General features: G+C 45.8%; 1 protein-coding gene across 1 annotated transcript in view; it reads left to right on the top strand.

Annotated features, from left to right (window-relative positions):
* LOC122799695 (ankyrin repeat and KH domain-containing protein 1-like) overlaps positions 1-23,041 on the top strand; it is a gene marked incomplete in the record, with an annotated part of 3,928,199 nt that overhangs the window by 911,335 nt on the left and 2,993,823 nt on the right. Inside the window, 1 exon segment of the mRNA XM_044068930.1 lies at positions 6,553-6,790. Within this exon segment, the coding sequence (XP_043924865.1) occupies positions 6,553-6,790 (238 nt within the window).

The raw sequence follows: 23,041 nt of genomic DNA, 5'->3' as shown, positions 1-23,041 counted from the left end.
ACAGTAAGGGGCCCAGCACAGAATGCCTGGTGACTGTGTTTTTGCTAGAGGTGAAGTCGCTCACTTTGGCAGCGCATCCTGTCTGTGACCAGTTGGCTACCAGTCTGGTAATGTAGGGGTTAACTCCCAATTATGAAATGCCTTTGTTAGGTCAACATAAGCGGTATGCACTGTCTTGTGTCCAGGGCCATGGTGACTTTCTTGAAGTCCACCTTGTTTAACAGGCATTTTCTACCATTAAGAAATCCAAACTGGGTTGGGTCCAGAGTTCAGAGATTACTTGTGTCCATCTTCAGTACCATAAAGCTTCTTTCCATTGCCTTGCAGATGAGGCTAGTCAGTCTTATAAACCTGTAATTCCAAGGGTCATTTGATGGATTCTCCTTTGTGGAGCGGATTACTCTTGCTGTCTTCCATTCTATTGGAACATGGCCAGTTTGTAGGCTGTGGTTAAACAGGGATAAGTGGTTTAACATGCAGCCTTGGGTGTTTTGTCCCATTGATGCTGTATTTTTGGCCTTGGAGAGTGCTGAGATGACCTTGTTTGAGATAATAGGCTGAGGAGTGGTGGCAGGTATACTTTGGGGGATGACAGAGGGGGAGTGGGGTGGTGAATTTTGCTCCTAATCTGTAAGATGGCAGGCTGGCTATTACCTCCGGGTTGAGTGGGTGGTGCCATCACAACCAATTCCATGCATAGCTGGGTATTCCCGTTTAGATTTCAGATGTAGTTAAAGAATGCTTTGTGATCATCCTTGGCTAGGGAGGCTATTTTTGCTTTGTAATTAGCTTTGGAGAACTGTCTCTGATTTGTTTAAGCTAGAGGGAGATTTCTTCCTATGCTGAGCTAGTTCACTCTTGTCCTTGGGCATTAATTTTTCTCTTATATAGCCTGTATGTATGAGGGGCCACCAGGGTGGCTTTTCAGTAAGACCTGGTTTTAATCTGGTCAGGTACAGCTGATACTGTACTACTGCTTAAGTGGTTATACAGGGCATTGGTGTACACCTTCGTAGGAGTCCATGCTATGTGCATTCGAGGGGGCTTTGAAACTTCTTGTATCATCACTTAGGAGGTTGTCTTTGAAAAATGCTTAAGCATTTTTGAGCTGCTTGGGGTATCTGATCTTATAATTACATAGAATGAGTCTGATTTATTTATGCGCTCCGATCTTACCAGGGAGGACATCACAATGGGGGGGGGGGTGCAGTGCTCCCCCATGTTAGTGAGTACTATGTCCAGGACAATTGAGCCAGATGTTTCAGAGCATTTGCATTGACAGAATCCAAGAACCTTTGAGCCAGCATGTTTGTGGTAATTTATTAGGATGATTAAAATCAAGTGACTCCAGTAAGTCCAGGTATGTGGTATGCTTTTCCTCTTTCATGGTGGCGGACCTATAGCTAGCTATGATGTGGTAGGGGGCTTTTCTTATAATTAATTGGACATGGAGTAGCTTGTAAGTCCTTGTTTGACCAATCTTGGTGTGCTTATACTTTAATGAAGATGGATACACCATCTCCTTTCATTCTTTCATGCTCAGTTTGTGATCTGAATGTATGGAAGGCAATATAGCCGGGGTGCTTTCCATGCCTTTGAACTACTGGTGACTGCACAGCATCTTCCACAGTGAGGAGTGCTTCCAGGGAGTGCAATTTTAGACTCTTAGCATTAAGCAGCAGTACCTTGAGTTTATTAGAGAGGATTTTGTTACGCTGGGAGGTTGGTTATTTTGACATGCCTATAAAAGGCAGAATAGGAGTGGCTAATGTCTTGGGCAGTGTCCAAAAGCCTACAGGAGACTGGTGCAAACCATCTCTGGCAAAGCAAAATGGCCTGTTGACCATGTCTTCCCAGGCTGACTGATATTGGAGCCCCTTGGACTGACACCAGATGCTAAGCCAGTTGTTAAATTCACTAATTTTTTTTGTTTGTATCGTGACATCCTTGGAGAGGTAGAATGCTGCTTAAGGCTAGGCTTGTACCTGTCTGTCTCACTCAATGTGAGAGATCAGTCACCTCACATTTTATATAGTCCAGTGAGGTACGTCTCGGGTCATTCACCCCCACATGGACTATGATGGAATCATGCCAGTACTAGTGGTTGAGTGCGTTGACAGATCCTGGCACCTGACAGGTAGCTAACAGTAACCTGCTCCTTATCCAGCTTGGTGATGGGAACATCAGCCTTTCTTACAATGGAGTCACCTATGACCAACACATTAAGTTTTGTACCGTTATGCCTTGTTAGTTTATTTCAGTATTTCTTGCACTGAGTTGCACTTTGCATGTATATGTATATAAACTTTTTTTTATGTCTTAATAGCTGCATGTATGTAGTTGCTGTTAATAGTATGTCGTTTATGTAATTCATACTTGAAAAAGTCATTGAAACTGGAGTCCAATTCCTTGTATGTGTGAATACTTGGCCAATAAATGTGATTCTGATGGGCTTGTTTGAGTCACTGGGGGTGTATGTTGTGGTTGTTTAGCATTGTCCAAGTGGTTTCCATTTGGGAGGCCTCTGATAAATTGGTAAGTTACTAGTGAGTATCTATTGATATGTGGGTTTGTCATGTCCTTTAGTGTCGTGTGTATGTGCTGGCAACCTGTTTTGTATTCAGTTTGTCCAATGTCAGTGTTACTACATCTCTCACTAAAGTATTTGTTTCAGGAGTAAGTGGTTGTCAGTAAGTATGAGACCATTGCTTTGAGATGCCCATGTCAGTCATGCTGGCCAGTGAAATGATGGAAAACTGTCTGTCCATGATAGCAGGCTCTTACTGAATGTTTTATTAGGGAAGGGAATGGGTTAATTTGACATGACTGTGCTGCTAGTGCCGACACTAAGAGGGGCTTGTACTTAGTGTAGGCTAAGGTTGATCAGTAAGGAAACACTGCTTGGTGCTCAGCTGAGTTGCTCCTAGAGAAGCAGAAAAGCTTGGAAGGGTCCCACTGGCAGTTTTGGGAACAGCTGAGCTAGGCTTCATCTGTACAAGGCACTGCGTGAATAGGAGCGGTATGCAAACTTGAGGATTTAAATACGAGTAAAGAGAAACCAGTTTTAAGCTTACAATCAGGAACGTGCACAATAAAGCCCTTCACCAGCAATCACCAACTCAGTTTAGATCAGCACACTTCTGCCACAAGGGTGCAGAAAAACACAATCTTAATGTAGAGTAGCTGGTTTGGAGCCAAAGTGCAACAAGACCACACAAACTACATATAACCAATAAATACAGTGTAATACAGCGCAATTAACTAAAAGCTGCAGCAGATAGTACATTGTTTAAACTGCTAAAGTACAGTCCTAGTATACAAGAGAAGTACAAAAAATACTTGGAGGCCTTTTGTGTGCTTTCCAGCTCAGATAGACCAGGTAAGCTCCTACTGCCACTAGATGAATAAATCCCAGCCCTCCTAATGTAAAAGCACAGTAAAGGAGTGTCTGGAGTGCAATGCTACCATAAACAAATTTTAGGTATGGATACAGTAGTGCATTTAGTCAGCTTAAAGTGATTATTCAGTAAGAGTACTTTGCTTTGTATAAATGAACTAAGACACTCATTTGTACAGAATGTATAAAGGCACTGAAAACAAGATAAGCTGCTTAAGCCCTCCAGCCAATAAAATTGCATGTAGAAATCTCAAGTATTTCCCCAACCTAAACAGACCAAGCTGTGTTCTAGTGCACTGCATGGAAAGTCCACTGACCTCTTGATGTAAAAATTGTTTGCTAGAATGTAAAAATACACTACTTCAACAGCTAGGTAGTGAATTCAGAGCAAGTAGGCAAAATGCACTTTTCAGTGTAAGCACAAGGAAAGGCAAATTAGCCAAGATGTGACGTTGACAAAACCTGCTTGAGACAGGTTGGTCTCCCAGAGGCTGCCCCGTCTCTGAAATAGACTTCTCAAATACAAGTCAAACAGAGCACCTCTCTTACCCTGTTAAAGTGCAACCTTGAGTGGATGGGAAACAGATTTGTCCCAGGGGTTCCACCTCGTTGACATGGGCGACAGGTGCTGACTTGGGTTTCTTTTGGGGATATAAACACCTTAAGTAGGCTTGTATGGTCCCCACTGCCATTAAGTTTGCTCCCTTGGCCGGGAATGGTTTGAATTGTCAGTTCTACGTGGTCAAAGTACACAGGCATCTCACTTTTATTTGGACAAAACACAATTTCAGGAAGTTAGACTAACTCTTTGTGGACCTTGCCTTTAATAAATTGGGAAAACCATTTTTCAAGCAGATTGTTTCCTTGTGGATCTCAACCACATTAGCTTTTGCTACAACTGCAAGGAATCCCAAGCCAAGATTGACTAAGGGAAGAAGCCATGGAATAGCTAAACAGATGTGAAGGCTGAGAGGTGTACTAATAGGACCTTATTTCACAAGAGCTACAGCCACTGCATCTGATTCTATCTGGGGACCCATTCCATGAGAAGCACAGGGTACTGCAGCTACTTTCATCAGGTGACCCATTCCACTAGAAGTACAACCGCTACATCTGCTTCTATCAGGGGGCCCATTCCATAAGAAGCAGAGGTACTGCAGCTGCTTTCATCAGGGAAGTCCTTACCAGTGAAATCCTGAAGGCAGCCATGAGGTTTTCGATTCCCACCTTTACCAAACACTACAATCCTGTCCTTGTGTTAGAGCCCGAGTTGTTTACCTTTGCAGTCCTGCAGGGACTGTAAATCCTATGCTTGACTGCCATCTTAACAGCCATCCATTCTACAGCTTTGGGAATCCATCTAAAGAGGATATTGCAACAGTGAAACACTATGAACCTGCTATGGTTATGTCTGCTTATCATAAATGTAGATGCCAGTGTCTTTACTGTTGCAGTTCCCTTTCCATGCCTTCCTCCTCTGCTCCTGTCACTGTTATGGGTTGGGCTCTCTGTGTCCCTCTCTTTTAGGTCCCCTCTTGGTCCGTTTCATCTCTGCCTTTCTGGGGTATGTATGAGTGGGCTATGCTCTTGGTCTAGTGCTTGAGAGTTGGTCTTCAGTCCTGTGACGATAAAGACCTAAGAAAAGGGTGTTTAGCAGCAACCCTTATACTTGACAAGTTGACATCTGAGGAGAAAGGTGTCAGTCCTGGAGGAGGCGAAATAATCTTGGGTTTTTGGCCAGCCAAGGACTATAACAGCAGGAAATCCCAAATTACTGCAACAGTGAAGACACTTGGAACATCTGCATTTATAAGTAGTCACAACTGTACTCTAGTTTTGTGAGTAATTTCATTACAATGTGTATGCAAGCTACTTGCTTACAGAAATACCTTTGTAAGGAAGTGCGCAAGTAGCATTTTAATCCATCGTTTCCATTGGTTCTGTTACTACAGCAGGTATGCTGTCTAATCTTTTCTACATAACATACTGCCATATGATTTTAATGCTCATCTTTTTTTTGGCAAGAGAAATACCTGTTTTGGAGGCTTCTGTCCTGTCTTAGTTTACTTGGGAAGCTATACAAAGCCACAACATTTACTGCTTAAAGGGTAATGAACTTGCTCTATAAGCCACTCCTGCTTGTGAATAAACGTTACAGATGAATATGGAGTTTTTGTTTAGTAGTCTGTGTGAAAATGATGACAGTAATGATCCGAGTTTGTTTTGGTCCCTAACATCAGCCAGTGTTAGCCCGTCTGTTTCTTGCAGAGAGAAACTATTTGCACTTTTTCTGTCGAGCACAACCTAGACCAGTGGAAGGGGACTAAGAAGTTTACACTGAGCCTGGCCACCTATGTCTCTTATTGGACAAGTAGCTTAGTACTTGGCCCTCAGTGTCCCCTTGCAATACAAGACATTATTTTGAAAAAACTTGGCTAATCTTAGATAGGCGCCCTGGTTGTTAGTTTAGTAACAGTATGAATCTGAGAGCACTGACCACTGAAGACCCTGTTCAGGCAGCCATCAGGACATTGCTAAAAAATTCTAACCCCGTCCTGGTGGCTAGTGTGAGCACATGTTGCAGCAGGAACCTTAAGTTCATCTCCTTTAAATGCGCATGCTTCTAGGCAAGCATTAGTGGGTTGCCATCACTGGCTTGGTTAGGTCCAAGCCCATGTTCTGTTCATGTCTATTTTAGGTTATCCTCCATTGTTTGGTAGCAGCTTTAAGATGAAAACCATAAATCCCTGCTTCCCACCCCCAGAATAAGCAGGCTGGTTTCTGCCTCTCCCTCTTTGCTGCCAACTCTTCCCGCATTTATAGTTACTACTTGAACTCAAACTGTTTGAGGTGCAGCCATGCCTTTAATACTCTGTCCCCATGTAGATGGCTGTAACAGTTTAACATGGCAGTGTTTAAAGGCATGCTATTGAGTTTTTCAGTTTTTTGGTGGGTATCTCTATCGTTTTGTGTTCATGAACCCCTATAATGCAGTGTGTTATGGTATTTTTATCTGAGGTAAACTGCCAGCTGCACTGGCTGAGTAAATCATTTGTGTTGCATGTTTCATGTTAAGTGGTTGAAGCTGTACTTCAAGTAATAGTGATTTTGTTCTGCATATCAGTTTAATGTTTGATTTTTACTTTTCCTTATAGGATGGCCATGTAGAAGTAGCTCGATTGTTGTTGGACAGTGGTGCTCAAGTAAATATGCCAGCCGACTCATTTGAGTCGCCATTGACATTGGCAGCTTGTGGTGGTCATGTGGAGTTGGCAGCTTTACTTATAGAAAGGGGAGCAAATCTGGAGGAAGTGAACGATGAAGGATATACTCCACTAATGGAAGCTGCAAGAGAAGGGCATGAAGAAATGGTGGCACTGCTTTTAGCACAAGGTACTTGTATCAAGAAGTGTTAGACCTGCCATTTTTGGTTTTGAGAGATGGTTTTAGTTCTCTGTTTTACAATAAATGTAAAAGTAATGTACACATTTAGTTTGTAATGTTTAGGTATAGTGTATAAATGTTTTATGCATATATTTTTTTTAAAGAACATTGACATGTTCATCATAGGTTCATAGGTGTTTACTAGGCTAATGAACATTTACATGTTCATAGGTGTTTACTAGGCTAATGAACATTGCCATGTTCATCATAGGTTCATAGGTGTTTACTAGGCTAATGACCACAAGGGCCTTTTTAAGCCTAGCCATGCATCCCAAATCTAACAAGTTCTTATACCCTTGATAAGTGTAAGCATGGGCCTGGGAGATGAACCATTTACAGGGTTACCTGTTTGCATCAGAGACAGGTGCCAAACCAGGGATGAATTTCTGCTTTCCCATCCAGTTGTCCAAATTGCACTTGAATTGGATTAGGGAGGAGCTTTGCTTCACATGGAATGGGGGAGACGGTTTCATAGACAGGGTAGTCTCTGGGATACCCATCTCTCCAGCAGGTCCTAGTTATATCACAGGCAAGGTTCAAGTGTTTAGAATGGGTAATTCTGGTACTGTTGGTTTTGTGGATGTGCAGGAGGTCCATCAGAGTAGGGTCTGACAATGCCCTGTGTGCCAGGCATAGATCTTCCCTCAAAAGCCTGTTGGAGACAGAATACAGAGAGAGGGCCTTGAGGTGGTCTGCATAGGACACATTACTTGCATCCTGTATTCTTTTAGTGAGGAACCTCTGTGGATGTTCCAGTTGTTGGATATGCCCGGTTAGGTACATACCGAAGGGGGCATTGTACTTGCTAGGTCTGATGAATGCTGAATACAGTGGAATGATGCCTTCCCTTGGACTTGGATGCCATACCTTTGTTTACAAGTTGCGCAGCATAGAATGATTTCCTCACCACTATGGACACATGATGATCAAAGGCTATATTACTATCTGTGTGTGTTCCTAAGTCCCTAACTACTGGGTCACCTCCAAGGGGTGCGTTGTCAGTATGATCGTTACCAGGGGTGAAGTCCCTAACTACTGGGTCACCTCCAAGGGGTGTGTTGTCAGTATGATCGTTACCAGGGGTGAAGTCCCTAACTACTGGGTCACCTCCAAGGGGTGTGTTGTCAGTATGATCGTTACCAGGGGTGAAGTCCCTAACTACTGGGTCACCTCCAAGGGGTGTGTTGTCAGTATGATCGTTACCAGGGGTGAAGTCCCTAACTACTGGGTCACCTCCAAGGGGTGCGTTGTCAGTATGATCGTTACCAGGGGTGAAGTCCCTAACTACTGGGTCACCTCCAAGGGGTGTGTTGTCAGTATGATCGTTACCAGGGGTGAAGTCCCTAACTACTGGGTCACCTCCAAGGGGTGCGTTGTCAGTATGATCGTTACCAGGGGTGAAGTTCCTAACTACTGGGTCACCTCCAAGGGGTGTGTTCTCAGTATGATCGTTACCAGGGGTGAAGTCCCTAACTACTGGGTCACCTCCAAGGGGTGTGTTCTCAGTATGATCGTTACCAGGGGTGGATGACTTCCCAAAGGATGCTATTATGCATTTCTTGGCGTTTAGTTTGTCCATGGCTCTGACACTAGTTTTGTCTGTCAGCTGTCCTGGAGAACATTTGTAAGTGAGATTCAATGACCGCGCTCCGTCTTAGTGTTGCAGTATTGGAACTTCCTGCCGTGGAGAAGCCCGCTGCTGGCCTGAATACCAGAGTCTTTCATTATATTCCAGCTGGCGGATGCCTTTCACCATCTGTCAGGATGTCCGTGTTAGTTTGACCACCACCTTCTTCAGGTTTTTGTTTTTTTTGCAGTGACCATGTTTGTGAGCATCACCAGTCCATAAGAAGGCTTGAACTACCAGAATGCTTAGTTAAGTATCCTGTTGGGGATCTCCCATGTGTTCATCTAAATAGCTTTTTGACATATTTTAATGCTTAATGGTTAGTAACTGCTTTTCATGTGGTGACACTGAACCACCACAAAGACACCCACTCCTTAGGGCTTCTGCATGGGATGCCCAACTGTTTCTATTCTGCTAGGTTAAACAGGAAAACTGTTAAACATAGAGCTGCATCACTCTCGTCTGCATTTAGATTTAGGTAGGGCTAGGACTTTGCACCCTGTACTGTCAGCTGGTTCGTTGCTGGTCATCCAAAAAAATCGAAAAGGCAAATGCCTGAAGGATGTGCAGGAGGGGTGAAAAAGTTTGTCCAAACCCCCCCCCCCCATCTAGGGATCTGTAACTCTGGTGGGGAGTGCAACCCCCCCCCTAGTCTAACATCTGTTATGCCAGATTCCTCTTGCACATCTGCACCAGAGGCTGCCGTAACCTCAGCCCAGTCCTCGCGTGCTGACACCAGACCTTTAGCTTAGTCTGAAGTCTGTAAGCAGGCCATGGTGACTGAAGGTGTGATATTCCCTTGGTAAATATGTGGGAGTAATTGCCTGTTAGCTTTGTTGAGACCCACTCCACTTACCTCCCACTCCACTTACCTCCCACTCCACTTACCTCCCACTCCACTTACCTCCCACTCCACTTACCCCCCTCCCCCACTCCACTTACCCCCCTCCCCCACTCCACTTACCCCCCTCCCCCACTCCACTTACAATGTTAAAACAGATGTAGATGCAGCAGCAGACAGGGAACATTTCTATGGACCCCTGCCAGAGAATGTGTTTGAAAGACTAGACAAAAAGGAAAAGTGGTCTGTGAAAGATTTCTACTTTTCCCTTATCCCTAGATACAGCCGAAACTGTCCATGTAAGTCTTGGCCCCAGGTATCAGAATGGCAAAATTACTAGTGTGTCAGACCGGCGGGGGGTGGGGGGGTGGCTATCAAAGGACCCAGCCCCTCCCAGGAAGCAGCTGTGACTATAGTCAACACCTCTCCTCCCCATCCCACCCTTCTTTGCTGTGAGAGACTCTTCAGACATTGTCAACAGGTCACCCAAAACAAATGGTTACTGCAGGTCATCAGTTAGGGCATTTCCCTTCACCCCCCAACTTTCCCGCTCCTCCAAAACAGCAAAGAGAAGTGATTCCACCTCTCTGAGAAGATTTGATGCATCAGGACACTATCCAACCAGTTTCTCCACTTGAGGCAGGATTCTTCTCGCACTTCCTAGTCCCCAGAACATAAGGAACCTTGATGCTCATTATTGGTAGTAAAAAAATGGATTGACGTATTAAAAATGTTGTTCCTGGTGTTATCTGGGTCTGGGGCTGGGATGGTGACCCTGGATTTAAAGGATGCCTACCTTAATGTTCATATTCTGTAGGAACACAGGTGATTTCTGATTTCAGGCAAGGGGACTGCACTAGTAATTTTGTGCCTTGCCATTTTACTTCTAACCTGCACCAAATGTCTGTCATTGCCTTTTGCAGAACCAAGAGGGTCCGTATTTACTTTTACTTGGATGCTTGCCTGATCTAGATAATGTCACCAACAGAATGGCTGTTGTCCTTGCAAATCACCTTAGATTGCTTTCAGGAGGTAGGTCTCATTTTCAATATTCAGAAGTTGCAAGTCACACGCAGCACCAGGACTACTTTCGTGGGAGTGGACCAAGATTCTGTCCAGTGGAAGGCCTCCTACAGCACCTCATAAACCTACAAAGCAGACAGACTATAACTGTACGGGAGTTTGAGGGGGTACATGTCTTCTTGGATTCTAATGGTCCTATTGATAAAATTGCACAAGTAAGCTACAGTTGATGTCCTCGTATTCACATGTTGCAGTATACATAGTGTGGGATTTTCCATCTCAGGCGACCTGAACGTTTGCTCCTATACAAAAGCTTAAGCCTGGTGGATGTTGGTGCGTGGGACGTCACACGCAGGGCCATAAAACAGGAGCCTTAAATGTGAAGTCTGCGTGCACAGACCTCAGAACTTTTCTGCTGCAGTTGAACATCAAATCAATTACAGCTGTTCTTTATCAAGACCTTTAAAGCCAAGTACCCTGTTTGGGAATTTTGTCAGTACTGCTTGAGCTAGGTTTGCTTGTTCCTTTCTAACTGATGTCCGCTAAGATGGGTAAATGCTGATGCGTACGTCAAATTCCACATAGACTCCCATGACTATTACGTTTTTTGTTTAGGCTGGGAACACGACCATATACCACCTGCGCCATTTGCCAATTCTTCGTCCCTAAGACACTTGGAAGCCATCTGGCTGCCCTTAATCTTTACTTGGAAAACCAGAGACTAAAAAAAAAAAAAAAAAAAAAAAAAATTTGCACTTAGGATAGATCCGCAGTCGGCCACCCAGGTGGAACTACCTTGGAAAAAGGTCAAGGTTTCACAGCCTGCTTCCTCTGCCTCTGTCGGATGCCCTGCCAGCCACCGATATAGGGGTTGAGGGACATTTGCTAGAGCTGTCTTATTTCGTTGGCTCCCCTTGAGGCACCTGTTTCTGAAGTACTGGCCGGCATGTCCATGGAGGTAACTCGGATGTCTGTTTCCACCGAAGTCGAGGAGAACCAGGATCCATCGGACGCCCATCTTGGATGCCAGAAATCCGAGACCTCTCCTTTAGTTCAGGTCCCTAAACCTAGGCAGTCTCCCTTTCCCAAGTCTAGTCCTTAACTTTTTTTTTTTTTTTTAATATTTAACACCTTCTGCTGAGGGGCTTCCTGCTGGCAATCTTTTACTCAGTCCCTGATGCAGGCCTTCATGGCTCTTAAGCCCTTGGCCTCATCTCCCTCCACTATCCCACTGCTAAGCCCAAGGCTTGCCTCAGCTACTTCTATTCTTCCTCCGACTTCCCATGAAGAGGAAGAAATTTTCTCTTCGTCATCTGATTAGTCTATTTCCTACTCAGCACAGATGGCCTCTTTTCTAGAATACTATTCCCCGGATGAGGAATCCATAGAAGGGGACTCTATTCCTGAGGGCATCACTTTTGGGGAGACCATAACTAAAGTGGGAGAATATTTCAAATGGGATACTTCCCAAATGACTCAAATTCAAAAAAGATACCTTGAGCTGCTGCACGTTGAGTCTCCCTCACCATCTTCCCATCCCCTCAGTTATTCCTGCATATTTAGACACATTTGCTTCAACATCTAAAAATCCAGCTTCTCAACCACCTGCTCCTAAGAGACCTGACCATTTCTCCAAGGTGCCTGATGGCCACAAATTTCCTGTGAAACCACCCTTGGACCCTGCAGTCCTAGCTGTACCCCCAGGCAAGCAGTCAGGTCTAATCCCATCCTTATATGAAAATATTCTACTTGCACAGAATTCTCAGCTTATCTGATCGGGTGTTTGGCTTTTGCAGAAGGTAAATTGAGAAGACCAGTGGAAAAGCAGATCATTTCAAAGTGGATTGCCAACTGTTTTACTTGGATATTCCCTGCAGAGTCCATAGGTCGCTGTAGATAATAGTACCACCACAGCATTTTGAAAGGGATGCCTACACAGGCCATCTTAAAGCAGCCACCACTTGGATGTTCATCGTGCATACAGCTGCAGTCATAACAGATGGGTTCTCCTGCCGTCAGGCGGGTCCTCGGTCGGCCAAATTCCAAAGTCTAGGTCCGGCGTCGGTTGTCGTCACTTCTTTCCTGACGTCAGTGCGACAGGGGTATAAAAGAACCAGCCAATGCCATTTTCTTCAGTCTTTCTTGCCGCGCGGTGCCCGAAGCAGAAGCAGTTCGCAAGTGCCAGTCGGCCAGCTCCTGAAATTACGAAAATTTTGAAACCAAAGTCTTCTTGAAAGCTAAGTACCCCATTGGGGAAACTTTTCTTGCCTCAGACCGACGTCAGACAAAGTTAATAATTGTATTTCATGTGGGAAGCAAATACCGCATAAGGATTTCCATTCCCTCTGTATTCCTTGTTTAGGCCCAGACCACAACGTCTCGGTCTGTCGCTTTTGTGCTACATTCAACAAACGCACCATTAAGCGTCGGGCGGAGTTCGCCCAGCATTATTTTTAACTAGATTATGTCGTCGGATACTCCGACTCCAGTTTTGTCTAAAAAATGTAAAGATAAGGACCGACACATGAGGTCCGCGGCCTCTACCGACACCACGCCAGAGCCGACTACACGTGGTCCGGTTCTCAGCGAGGCGCCTACGCAGCCCCTGACTACCGACGACACTTCATTGGCGGTGTCTCCTGTGCCTGAGGTCGCAGGCTCCTCGGCCCACACCCCGACTACAGATACCGAAGCCACTCTTGGTGGTGAATCTCAAAATGTGGATAAGTCTACCTCCTCTCAAGGTGTCTTCAGACCTTCCTCTTCTTCTTCCATCAAGGCTTTCACTAAGTCTAAAGCAGCCATGCATTCTAAGAGAAGCTACACAGGGCCCATCTCCAGGCCCCATGCCTAAAAAATAGATGCTTAAAATGGCTGAGGATTTAATTACTCTTATCAGGGGTTCTCAACCCCCCCCCCCCGGACAAAAGGACCAGAGTGGAGGAAGAATCCCCCTCCTCTGATCAGGGCTCCATTATTTCAGAGCACTCTGATGATCAGGAACATTCTTACTCCCCTTTTGAAGACTTTGATGCAGAGGAGTCCATTCCCTCTGTATCCCCCCCCAGAGTTTTACTCATTTGGGGAAACTTTGAATACCTTAAGGGAACACTTCCACTGGGAAGGCCAAGATTATTCAGATTCCAAGAAAAGGCTTAGGGAATTTCTCTTGCTACCTCAGCACAGGCCTCTGGCTATACCTCCTGTCTTGTACATACTAGATGTGTACTCTGAGGCCTGCCTTAACCCGGATTCTCTACCTCCAGCCCCTGTCAAGCTTGACGGGTACTACAGGGTTCCTGACTCTCACCAATTTCTATACAAAAGCCATGCTGCTGACCCAGAAACCATCTCACAGGGCCCCAAGGGAATTAAGGCCTCCACTGCTAAAAATCCATTACCTTCCGAGAGAGATTCCAGATCCTTAGAAAGGTGGGGAAAAAAGGTATATACCTTGACTACCTTAACCATGAGGGCATTAAACTGTCAGTTCCATATGCTAAAATACCAACAGTTTTTGTCATCACAATTGACAAGTAAAATGTCACAACCTGAACAACCAGACTTGAAGGAGTTGCAGGATTTGATGCATAGTGCAGAACAAGTAGGTAAACATACCTTACAAATATGGTTTTGATGCTCTAGAGGCCTCATGTAGAGCTGCTGTTACAGGATCAGTCATACGTAGACATGCCTGGCTCAAGGAACAAACCTTGCCAGATCATGTCAAAGCTAAATTACTAATGCCCCTCTACAAAAGGATGTATTTAGTGCTAATGCTGAGGAGGTATTAAGGAAAATGGAGGAAAAGGCTAAATCAATGCAAACTGAAAGATTTTCTACAGGTACAACCCCCGCGTTTCAGTAGAAATTGGCCTTCCAAAAATTGTTCCTTTCCAGCCACGGACAGACCCCAAAGAGGTAGATACAGGCGCCCGAGGGGCAGAGGACAATCCCAAGGATCGTTTAGAGGCAGACAATGGCAAGCTCCTACACAACGAGGTGGTGAGGATAACTCACAACCATTCAGAAAGCAAGCCCAATGACTTTCCCCTTTCCATGCCAAGCACGACTCAAATAGCAGCACCCTTAGGCGGAATACTGGCATTATTTTCAAAAAATTGGCATATTGTCACAAAAGACAAATGGATCCTGGACATTATAAACGGAGGCTACAGATTCCATTTTCACACCCTTCCAAAAATGAGGCATGCCAAACCTGCCACACAGTCGAAGGGCAGAGGCACAAAGGCAAATTACAGATCTCATAGACATGAAAGCTATTCAACAGGTACTTACGCACGAACAAGGTCAAGGTTTTTATTCCAGACTATTCCTGGTACCAAGGAAGGGAAAAGATTAGAGACCTATTTTGGACCTATCCATCCTAAACACATTTCTACTCGTACCAAAATTCAAGATGCTCACTCTACAGCAGCTTCTTCCCATGCTGGGCAAGGAGTCTTGGCTGGTAACATTGGACCTCAAGGAGGCATACCTGCATGTCCCAATCCGACAAAATTGCAGAAGATACCTCAGATTTCTTGCAGGTTCAACCCATTATCAATTCTCTGCATTGCCCTTTGGCTTATCTACTGCGCCCAGAGTATTCACGAAATGCCTGGCATCAGTAATTGCCTACTGCAGACTTCAAGGGATACAAATATACCCCTATTTGGACGACTGCCTGATCCAAGCGGACAGCAAGCACATTCTTCTGAAACATCTGGCTTATGTAATAACGTTGTTGAACTCTCTGGGATACACAGTCAACAAAAAGAAATCAAAGCCAATACCCTCGCGGAAAATAATTTTCCTGGGTGCCAACTTGGACACAAACACCCAGATGGCCTACCTCACGCCAGAGAAGCAGGGGCAACTAACTCAATACTTCAGAGCACTAGCAAATTGCACCAGGCTGACTGCAAGGAAAATCTTGCAGGCTCTGGGATTCATGGCATCTTGCATCTTACTAATCCCATGTGCAAAGCTGCATATGAGGAAACTTCAATGGTACCTGAAAAACCTATTGTCTCAACACAGCCACAGTTTGGAAACAATAATACCACTAATTCCATGTCTTCAAAAGGAATTTCTGTGGTGAGCTCAAGCATGCCAAACGAACACAGGTCTCCCATTCAGCAAGCCTCAAGCAAATCAAGTCATCACAACAGATGCCTCGGACTGTGCCTGGGGGGCGCACATGACAGATCGGTGCATTCAGGGCAAATGGTCCCAAAAAGAAAAGCACCTTCACATCAATCAAAAGGAAATGCTAGCAGTAATAAATGCTATTATAGCTTTCAAAGACCTTCTGCAACCAGGTCAACTATTAATAAGAACGGACAACACCACAGTTATGTGGTACATAAACAAACAGGGAGGAACACATTCATACCCCCTATGCAGACTGGCCATGTCACTTTGGAACATGGCCATGGACTTGCAATTCGAACTACAAGCACAGTACTTGCCAGGCAAGGAAAAAACGCTGGCAGACAACCTAAGCAGAAATATGACGGATCCGCACGAATGGAAGTTGCATCCTCAAGTTTTTACAGAGATAATCCAAGCATGGGGAAGGCCAGACATAGATCTCTTTGCCTTCCACAAAAATCACCAATTGACAAAATTTTGCTCAAGGATTTTCCATCCAAAGGCCTGGAGAGTGGACGCTCTCTTTCAGTTGGACATCAATGACAGTTTATGCCTTCCCATCTCTTCCTCTGCTGCCCAGAGTTCTATTGAAAACCGGAGCAGACAGACCAAAGATGATTCTCATTGCTCCAGACTGGCCAAGACAACACTGGTACCCACTCCTGAGGAGCCTGACTCATTCCCTACCATGGACCCTGCCTCTAATGCCTCTTCTCCTGACTCAGCACAGCTTCAAGGCTCTTCAGTCAGCTAAAAAAACTCAATCTAGCTGCAAAATGGAAACGGTTTTGTGTCTGGAATGAGAAAAAGGGTCAGGATCCTGGAAAACTGAATTTACCTCAAATATTACAGTATCTAGCTGAGCTGCTAAGCAGTGGACTTTCATTCTCCTCCATCAAAATCCATGCCTCAGCCATTTCTGCAGAATTACAACACTGATCCACCCTTATTCTCTCACCCCCTCTTAAGACAGTTCCTCAGAGGGGCTAAGAATCTAAAACCCCCAAGGAAACGACCAATACCTGCTTGGGATCTCAATTTTTTCTGGAAAAACTGACCTTGCCTCCTTTTGAGCCAGCTGCCTCATCAGATTTGGAATATTTGTCCTGGAAAACAGCTTTCCTTCTGGCTATTACCTCAGCTCGTAGAGTTTCAGAACTACACGCTTTCATGGCTGTGCAGCCTTTTATCATCTTCCATCAGGACAGAGTTTCCTTACGAACCAACCCGTCCTTTATGCCAGAAGTGGTATCCAGGGTAGCTTTGAATCAGGCCATACACTTAAATCCTCAAAACAAAGGGGAGAGATTACTACATTCCTTGGACATCCACAGACAACTGCGTTATTATTTGGACAGAACAAAGCCTTTCAGAAAATCAGAACAGCTCTTTGTGTCCTATGCTATAGGAACTCAAGGAAAGCCAATTTCCAAACAGACAATCTCAAAATGGATAGCCCACTGCATACGCTTTTGCTATTCTTTTCATGGCAAAACTGTACCTACAGGCATCAGATCTCACTCCACAAGGGCCACTGCTACCTCTGCAGCCTTTCTCAGAGGAGTTCCTACCAAAGATATTTTAGAAGCAGCCACTTGGAGTTCTGTGCATACCTTCTCCAAGCACTACCACCTTCCACTATACTCCAAATCTAGAGCGGGCTTTGCCACTGCAGTCTTGCAGGGCATTCTGGCTCCTCCTAGTTCCACCTAGTGCCTACCACCCCTTTCTTAGCTTTGGGATTCTACCCATGTGTTATGACTGCAGCTGTATGCACGATGAACATAGTACAGTTTTGTACCTACCATAAATGTAGATGTTCGAGTGCTAATACAGCTGCAGTCCAGGTTTCCCTCCCTCCTTCCCCTCTTGGGACAGGCCTATTGGCTGACATATCCTCATGCAACCAGATTGGGGTATTCATTCATGATGTATTTGCTTGCACTACTGTATTTTGTTTATATGGCATTGCTTTATTACACTAATTTATGTATTGCCTTCCTACTGGGGGCACCTGACATTTGGGGCAAGAAAAACTGAAGAAAATGGCGTCGGCTGGTTCTTTTATTCCCCTGTCGCACTGATGTCAGGGAAGAAGCGACGACAACCGACGCCGGACCTAGACTTTGTAATTTGGCCGACCGAGGACCTGCCTGACAGCAGGATAACCCATCTGTTATGACTGCAGCTGTATTAGCACTCGAACATCTACATTTATGGTCCATACAAAACTGTACATGTTAAGTTGTTTATCTCGCCTTCATTCTTGCTGGATGGGTTCGGAGCCGACCTCGGCTCCGACTCGGCCACTCTAAAAGCTCGAGTTGGTTCCACCGCTCGAGGCTGCCCCTATATCCCACAATGCTAGGCGTGAATTACCTCAGATCTCGTTTGCCGCTACAGCGATCGAGGTGTTTTCTACCGGCTCCAGGTTAGTTTAAATTAGATTAGTCTAATAACCTTTAAACTTACTCTAGCTTAGTTTATCCACTTTTGTTACCTTTAGTGTAGTGGATATTTATCCCTTCTACCATCTTATCCAGCCCCTTTTTTCAAGAACTAATAAGTTCTTTCCTTAGGCCTTCGGGCCCTTCCTTCCCTCAGTGTGTGTATGTGTTTTTGATAGGAGTTTTATATCCTTAACTTACTTTTCAGAAGTTTTGTTTTAAAGTAATCTTACTTAGATTTTTCTGACAGTGTAATCTGTGTGTGTGTGGTTACACTTCGGTTCCTTGAAAATGTCCAAGGATTCAAAGGTCTCAGGCTTCAAGAAGTGTGACTCATGCTGTCAGAAAATGTCTCTGACAGACGGTCACACTTCTTGTGTGTACTGCCTGGGACCTTTACACCTGCAGGACTCTTGTGCTGTATGCCATGGCTTCAGCCCTAGAGTCCTGCAGGAAAGAAAAAACAAACTCATGTTAAGGGGTTTGCTTAAGCCTGAAGGTTCCCTATCTGCTACCTCGGGAAAACCTTCCAAGGCTTCTAAGACCTCGGCTCCAGCTTCTGAGTCGAGGCCTAAGGCTTCGAAGCCTGCTGCTACATCAGCTCCGGCTGGAGCCGATGAGTCTTTGACTACAGTGTCTGTGGTTCCCTGCTCGGCCGGGCCGAGGCATTAGAGATTCCTGGTCGGCTCCGATCAGACCATCGGAGCCGACATCTAGAAAGAGGTCGAGGTCACCATCCCTTGGCTCTGTTCATTCGGCTCCAGCGTCTCCCTTGCTGTCTGAACGGAGCCACAGATCTCACTCCTCCAGGTCATCGAGGCTCGGATCATGACCTCCAGAGGGTAGTGAGTCAACTTTTAAAGTCCGAGGCACTGGTCCAAATGCTTCAGAGCCCGACTCATCAGTTGATGCCTCAACTTATTCCTATAAATATTCCTCCTCCGACTCCTTTGAGCTCGGGCGGGCGCTCGGAACCGAGACTGTGGTAGCGTCAGAGCCGATACATTTGTCTTCGGCTCCGTCATGCTCCGATTTCTTCTTTTGAAGAATCTCGGCGCGACTTCCTTGTCGGCTCGAGGGATGAGTGGCATCGACCCTTGTCCGTCCCCTCTCCTCTCGGTGCTTGGCTGGTGAGTTCGGCTCCGACATCGCCTCGGAGCCATCTCTGTCGGTGCCGAGGGAGGTTCTCAGCTTCGGGCGGGGACCTCTGGCTCTGCCAGACAGGGGTGCGTGAGGTCATGCGGAGTGTGTTGGAACCTTGTTCGACTCCACAGTCTGCTCCGTCCGCCCCTCCCTCTTCGGTGCCTCTGGTTATGTCGACTCACTCCCTCATCCCAGACCGCAGAGAGCCAGCTCCTCAAGAATCCCCTGTGGGGTTCTCATCATCTTCCGAGGCCTCCCCTGAATTGGCAGGGGAGCCCCCTAGGAAGAGAAAGTGTAAGAGGAAGCACATAAACTCACCTGAGTCTGTCACCTCTGACAGATTTAGAGGATTCCGAGGGTTCCCCCCATTCCCCTTCTGAAGATGTCTCCTTTGCAGACATTCTAGAGATCCTGAAACAGAGGGGAAATTGGCCAGCCCTTAACCCTTCGGAGGATGAATCTGTGTATCTTGAGGCGTTTGGCTCTCGCCCTTCCACCTCCTGGGTGTCCCCCCCCCCCCTTTGATCCCCTCATGCAGGTGGTGGCAAAGAAAGCCTGGATGGCTCCTGACTCAGTGGATCCTACCCCCAGGAGACCTTCTAAATTTATAACAGCACCAACTGACAAACAATTTCTAACCAAAGGTGTTTCTGTGGATGCTATGGTGGTAGCTGCTGCCACCAAGAAGGAACTAGCTGATCCTTCAGTGCCTGTTCATCCCCCTAACAAAGAATCTAGGTCTATGGACAGGTATGGGAAGCGGATGTTTTCGTCAGCGACCTTTGCAGTGCGTTCACTGAACTACCTATGCCATTTCACCCGTCTCCAGAGAGACTTGATCAAGGAAGCGAGTGAGATGTTGAAGGATCCTTCAGCTGCAGATTTTCAGGACAAAATGAACACCCAGCTGACTACCCTGAATTCGATAGCTAACTCCTCCATGCGCCTCCTCTCATATGCGGCTGATGGAGCGAGTAGAGCCGCAGGGACAGGTGTTGCCTTACGCCGGCATGCCTGGATGCGTCTATGCAATTTTGCGGACCCCTTTAAAATGTCTTTCACTAATTCCCCGTTTGATGGATCATCTCTTTGGTCCTCAAGTGAAAGAAACCTTGACTAGGTGCGAGACGGATGGCAAAACTCTCTCTGCCGTCGGAGTCCGTTTTTCTACTCCTTCTAGACCTTACCCCAAAGGCCAGAAAAGTGGAAAAATGTGGTTCCGCAAACAATCACAGGGGAATTTGCCTGATGCACAGAGTCGGTTCCCATCCAGAGGCAGAGGAGGGAACAATAATGGTAGACGCCGCCCAGAGGCAGAGGGGGTCCGCAAAACCAGGGCAATCGAGAAACCTTTTCCGATAAGCCCTTTCAGCATCCCTGAGGTGTTGCCCGACTGTCCACCTTCGGAGGCAGTCGGGGGAAGATTGTCAATGTACCCAGAAGCCTGCCTATCCCTGACTCAAGAGAAGTGGGTACAGTCCATCATTTCCGAAGGCTATTCCATTCCCTTCGTTCGCATTCCAATCCAATCAAAAAAATCCCTTCCAGATGTTCCACCCGCTCAAAGGGATCTTGCAGCTTTGGAAATTTCAAAGCTGCTTGCAAAAAGAGCAATTCAGCCAATTCCAGCAGACCAGCAAGGATCCGGAATCTACTCCAGGTTCTTTTTAGTTCCAAAGAAAACAGGGGACTGGAGACCAATTTTGGATCTCAGTATCTTGAACAAGTCAGTCAAGAAAACAAGATTTCGGATGGTCACGCTGCAGTCCATCCTTCCCTATTGGGAAAGGGAAACTGGATGTGCTCTATAGACCTTCATGATGCGTACTATCACATAAAAATGAACAGACGCTCCAGAAGATTCCTCCGCTTCAGGCTGGGAACCAGTCATTTTCAATTCAGGGCCCTGCCCTTTGGTCTCACCACTGCCCCCCGGGTGTTTACCAAATGCATGGCAGTGGTAGCTTCTCACCTGAGACGTCAAGGATTCCAGGTGTTTCCATATTTGGACGACTGGCTCCTCACAGCTCCCACCAAGCATCTTCTTCTAATGGCCAGGGACTACACCTTTCGCATTTGTCAAAATTTAGGCATTTCAATAAATTGCGAAAAGTCTGTTTTTTCGCCTTGTCGTACTATTACCTTCATAGGCGCAAATCTAGATACAGTCAACATGTCTGCGAGACTAACAGATCAGAGAATAACAGACATACACAAACTGGTCTCGCTCCTCTTCAGCAGCAACAGAATCAAAGCCAGGTTAGTTCTGAAAGTGTTGGGGATTATGGCGGCTGCCATACCTCTGCTTCCATTAGCCAGGTTCCACATGAGAATCCTTCAATGGATGCTCTTCATGCAATGGTCATACCAGCAACTTCCGATGTCCCACAACATTATGATTACGCAAACATGCAGAAATCATCTTCTGTGGTGGATGTCTTCCCCTCCGCTCTTATTGGGAAGACCCTTTGTTCCTTCCCCTCCGGTTGCTACTCTGACAACGGACGCCTCCCTGATCGGGTGGGGGGGCATTATCAGGGCAGAACTGTCCAGGGCACATGGCAACCAGACGAATGCCACTTGCACATAAATGTTCTAGAGATGAGAGCAGTGCTTTTAGCGTTGCAAGCCCTTCAAGACTCTCTTCCCTTGGGAACGATAGCAATCCAGACGGACAATATGTCTGTAGTGTGGTATATCAACAAACAAGGTGGAACCAGGTCCTACCCCCTGTGTCGAGAAGCACTCAGACTGTGGCAATGGGATTTCTTCTCAGCGGTTTCTGATAGCAACGCACATCCCTGGGAAGTCCAATCAAATCGCGGACAAGTTGAGCAGAGCTATCCTCATGCCTCACGAGTGGTCTCTGAAAGACACTGTTGTGAGAGAAATTTTTCTCAAGTGGGGTCAGCCTTGCTGCGACCTTTTTGCTACTCCCCCAAAACAGCAAGTGCAGAGATTTTCACCCTATTCCCTTTACCAGGCCAGCCCAGCAGACACGCTCTAGTCCAAGTTTGGCCCCGGGGACTAATGTATGCATTTCCTCCCCTCCCACTAATCTCTCAAGTGATACAGAAAGCTATCGCTCAGAAGGCCTCGTTGATCCTCATTGCTCTTTACTGGCCTCGACAGGTTTGGTTCCCCTTTCTACATCATTTTCTGTTGGAGCGACCTTGGCATCTGGACCTAGTTCCAGATCTTTTGATCCATCAGTCGGGTCAGTTTCATCGCTCCCTTCCCTCTCTGAACCTCACTGCTTGGTTCCTCCAATTCCAACCTTAGCCAGGCTTCCTCAAATATCTCACTCTGTTCGAGATATTTTGATAGCTTCCCATAAATCTTCCACTCGAAAGATTTATTTGAGTAAGTGGAAATGTTTCGCCTATTGGGCTCAAGGAAGGGACATAGATCCTTTCACTGCTTCCATCCAAATGGTCCTTGATTTTCTAGCTGAACTCTTCCATGCAGGTTCATCTCCTTCTACTCTTAAAGTTCAATTGGCAGCTATTTCTAACTTTCATGTGGGCATTTCAGAGTCTGCCATAATGTCCCACAAGCTTTGCAAAGCCTTTTGAAAGGAGTTTTCTACTCAGACCTCCTATAAGAAATCCTCCTCCTCCTTGGGACCTAAATTTAGTTCTTAGTTGTTTGATTCTTCCCCCTTTCGAACCTGCAGCCTCCTGTTCTTTAAAATTGCTATCATGGAAGACTCTCTTTCTGGTAGCTATTACTTCAGCTAGAAGAGTTTCAGAACTTCATGCACTCAGCTGTCTACCTCCTTATCTGTTGTTCCATAAGGACAGGGTATCTTTACGAACCAACCCATCCTTTTTACCTAAGATAGCCTCGGCGTCTAACCTAAATCAAAGCATTGACCTCCCTGTGTTTTTTCCAGAATATTCTAATAGGTCTGAACAAAAATTGCATTGGCTAGATGTTCATCGTCAGGTAAAGTACTATTT

Source organism: Protopterus annectens, chromosome 4.part0 (assembly GCF_019279795.1).
Source record: "Protopterus annectens isolate FY-2018-M chromosome 4.part0, PAN1.0, whole genome shotgun sequence".
Classification (NCBI taxonomy): domain Eukaryota; kingdom Metazoa; phylum Chordata; order Ceratodontiformes; family Protopteridae; genus Protopterus; species Protopterus annectens.
Note: the sequence above shows the minus strand (reverse complement) of the source record. Positions and strands in the feature narration are given on the sequence as shown.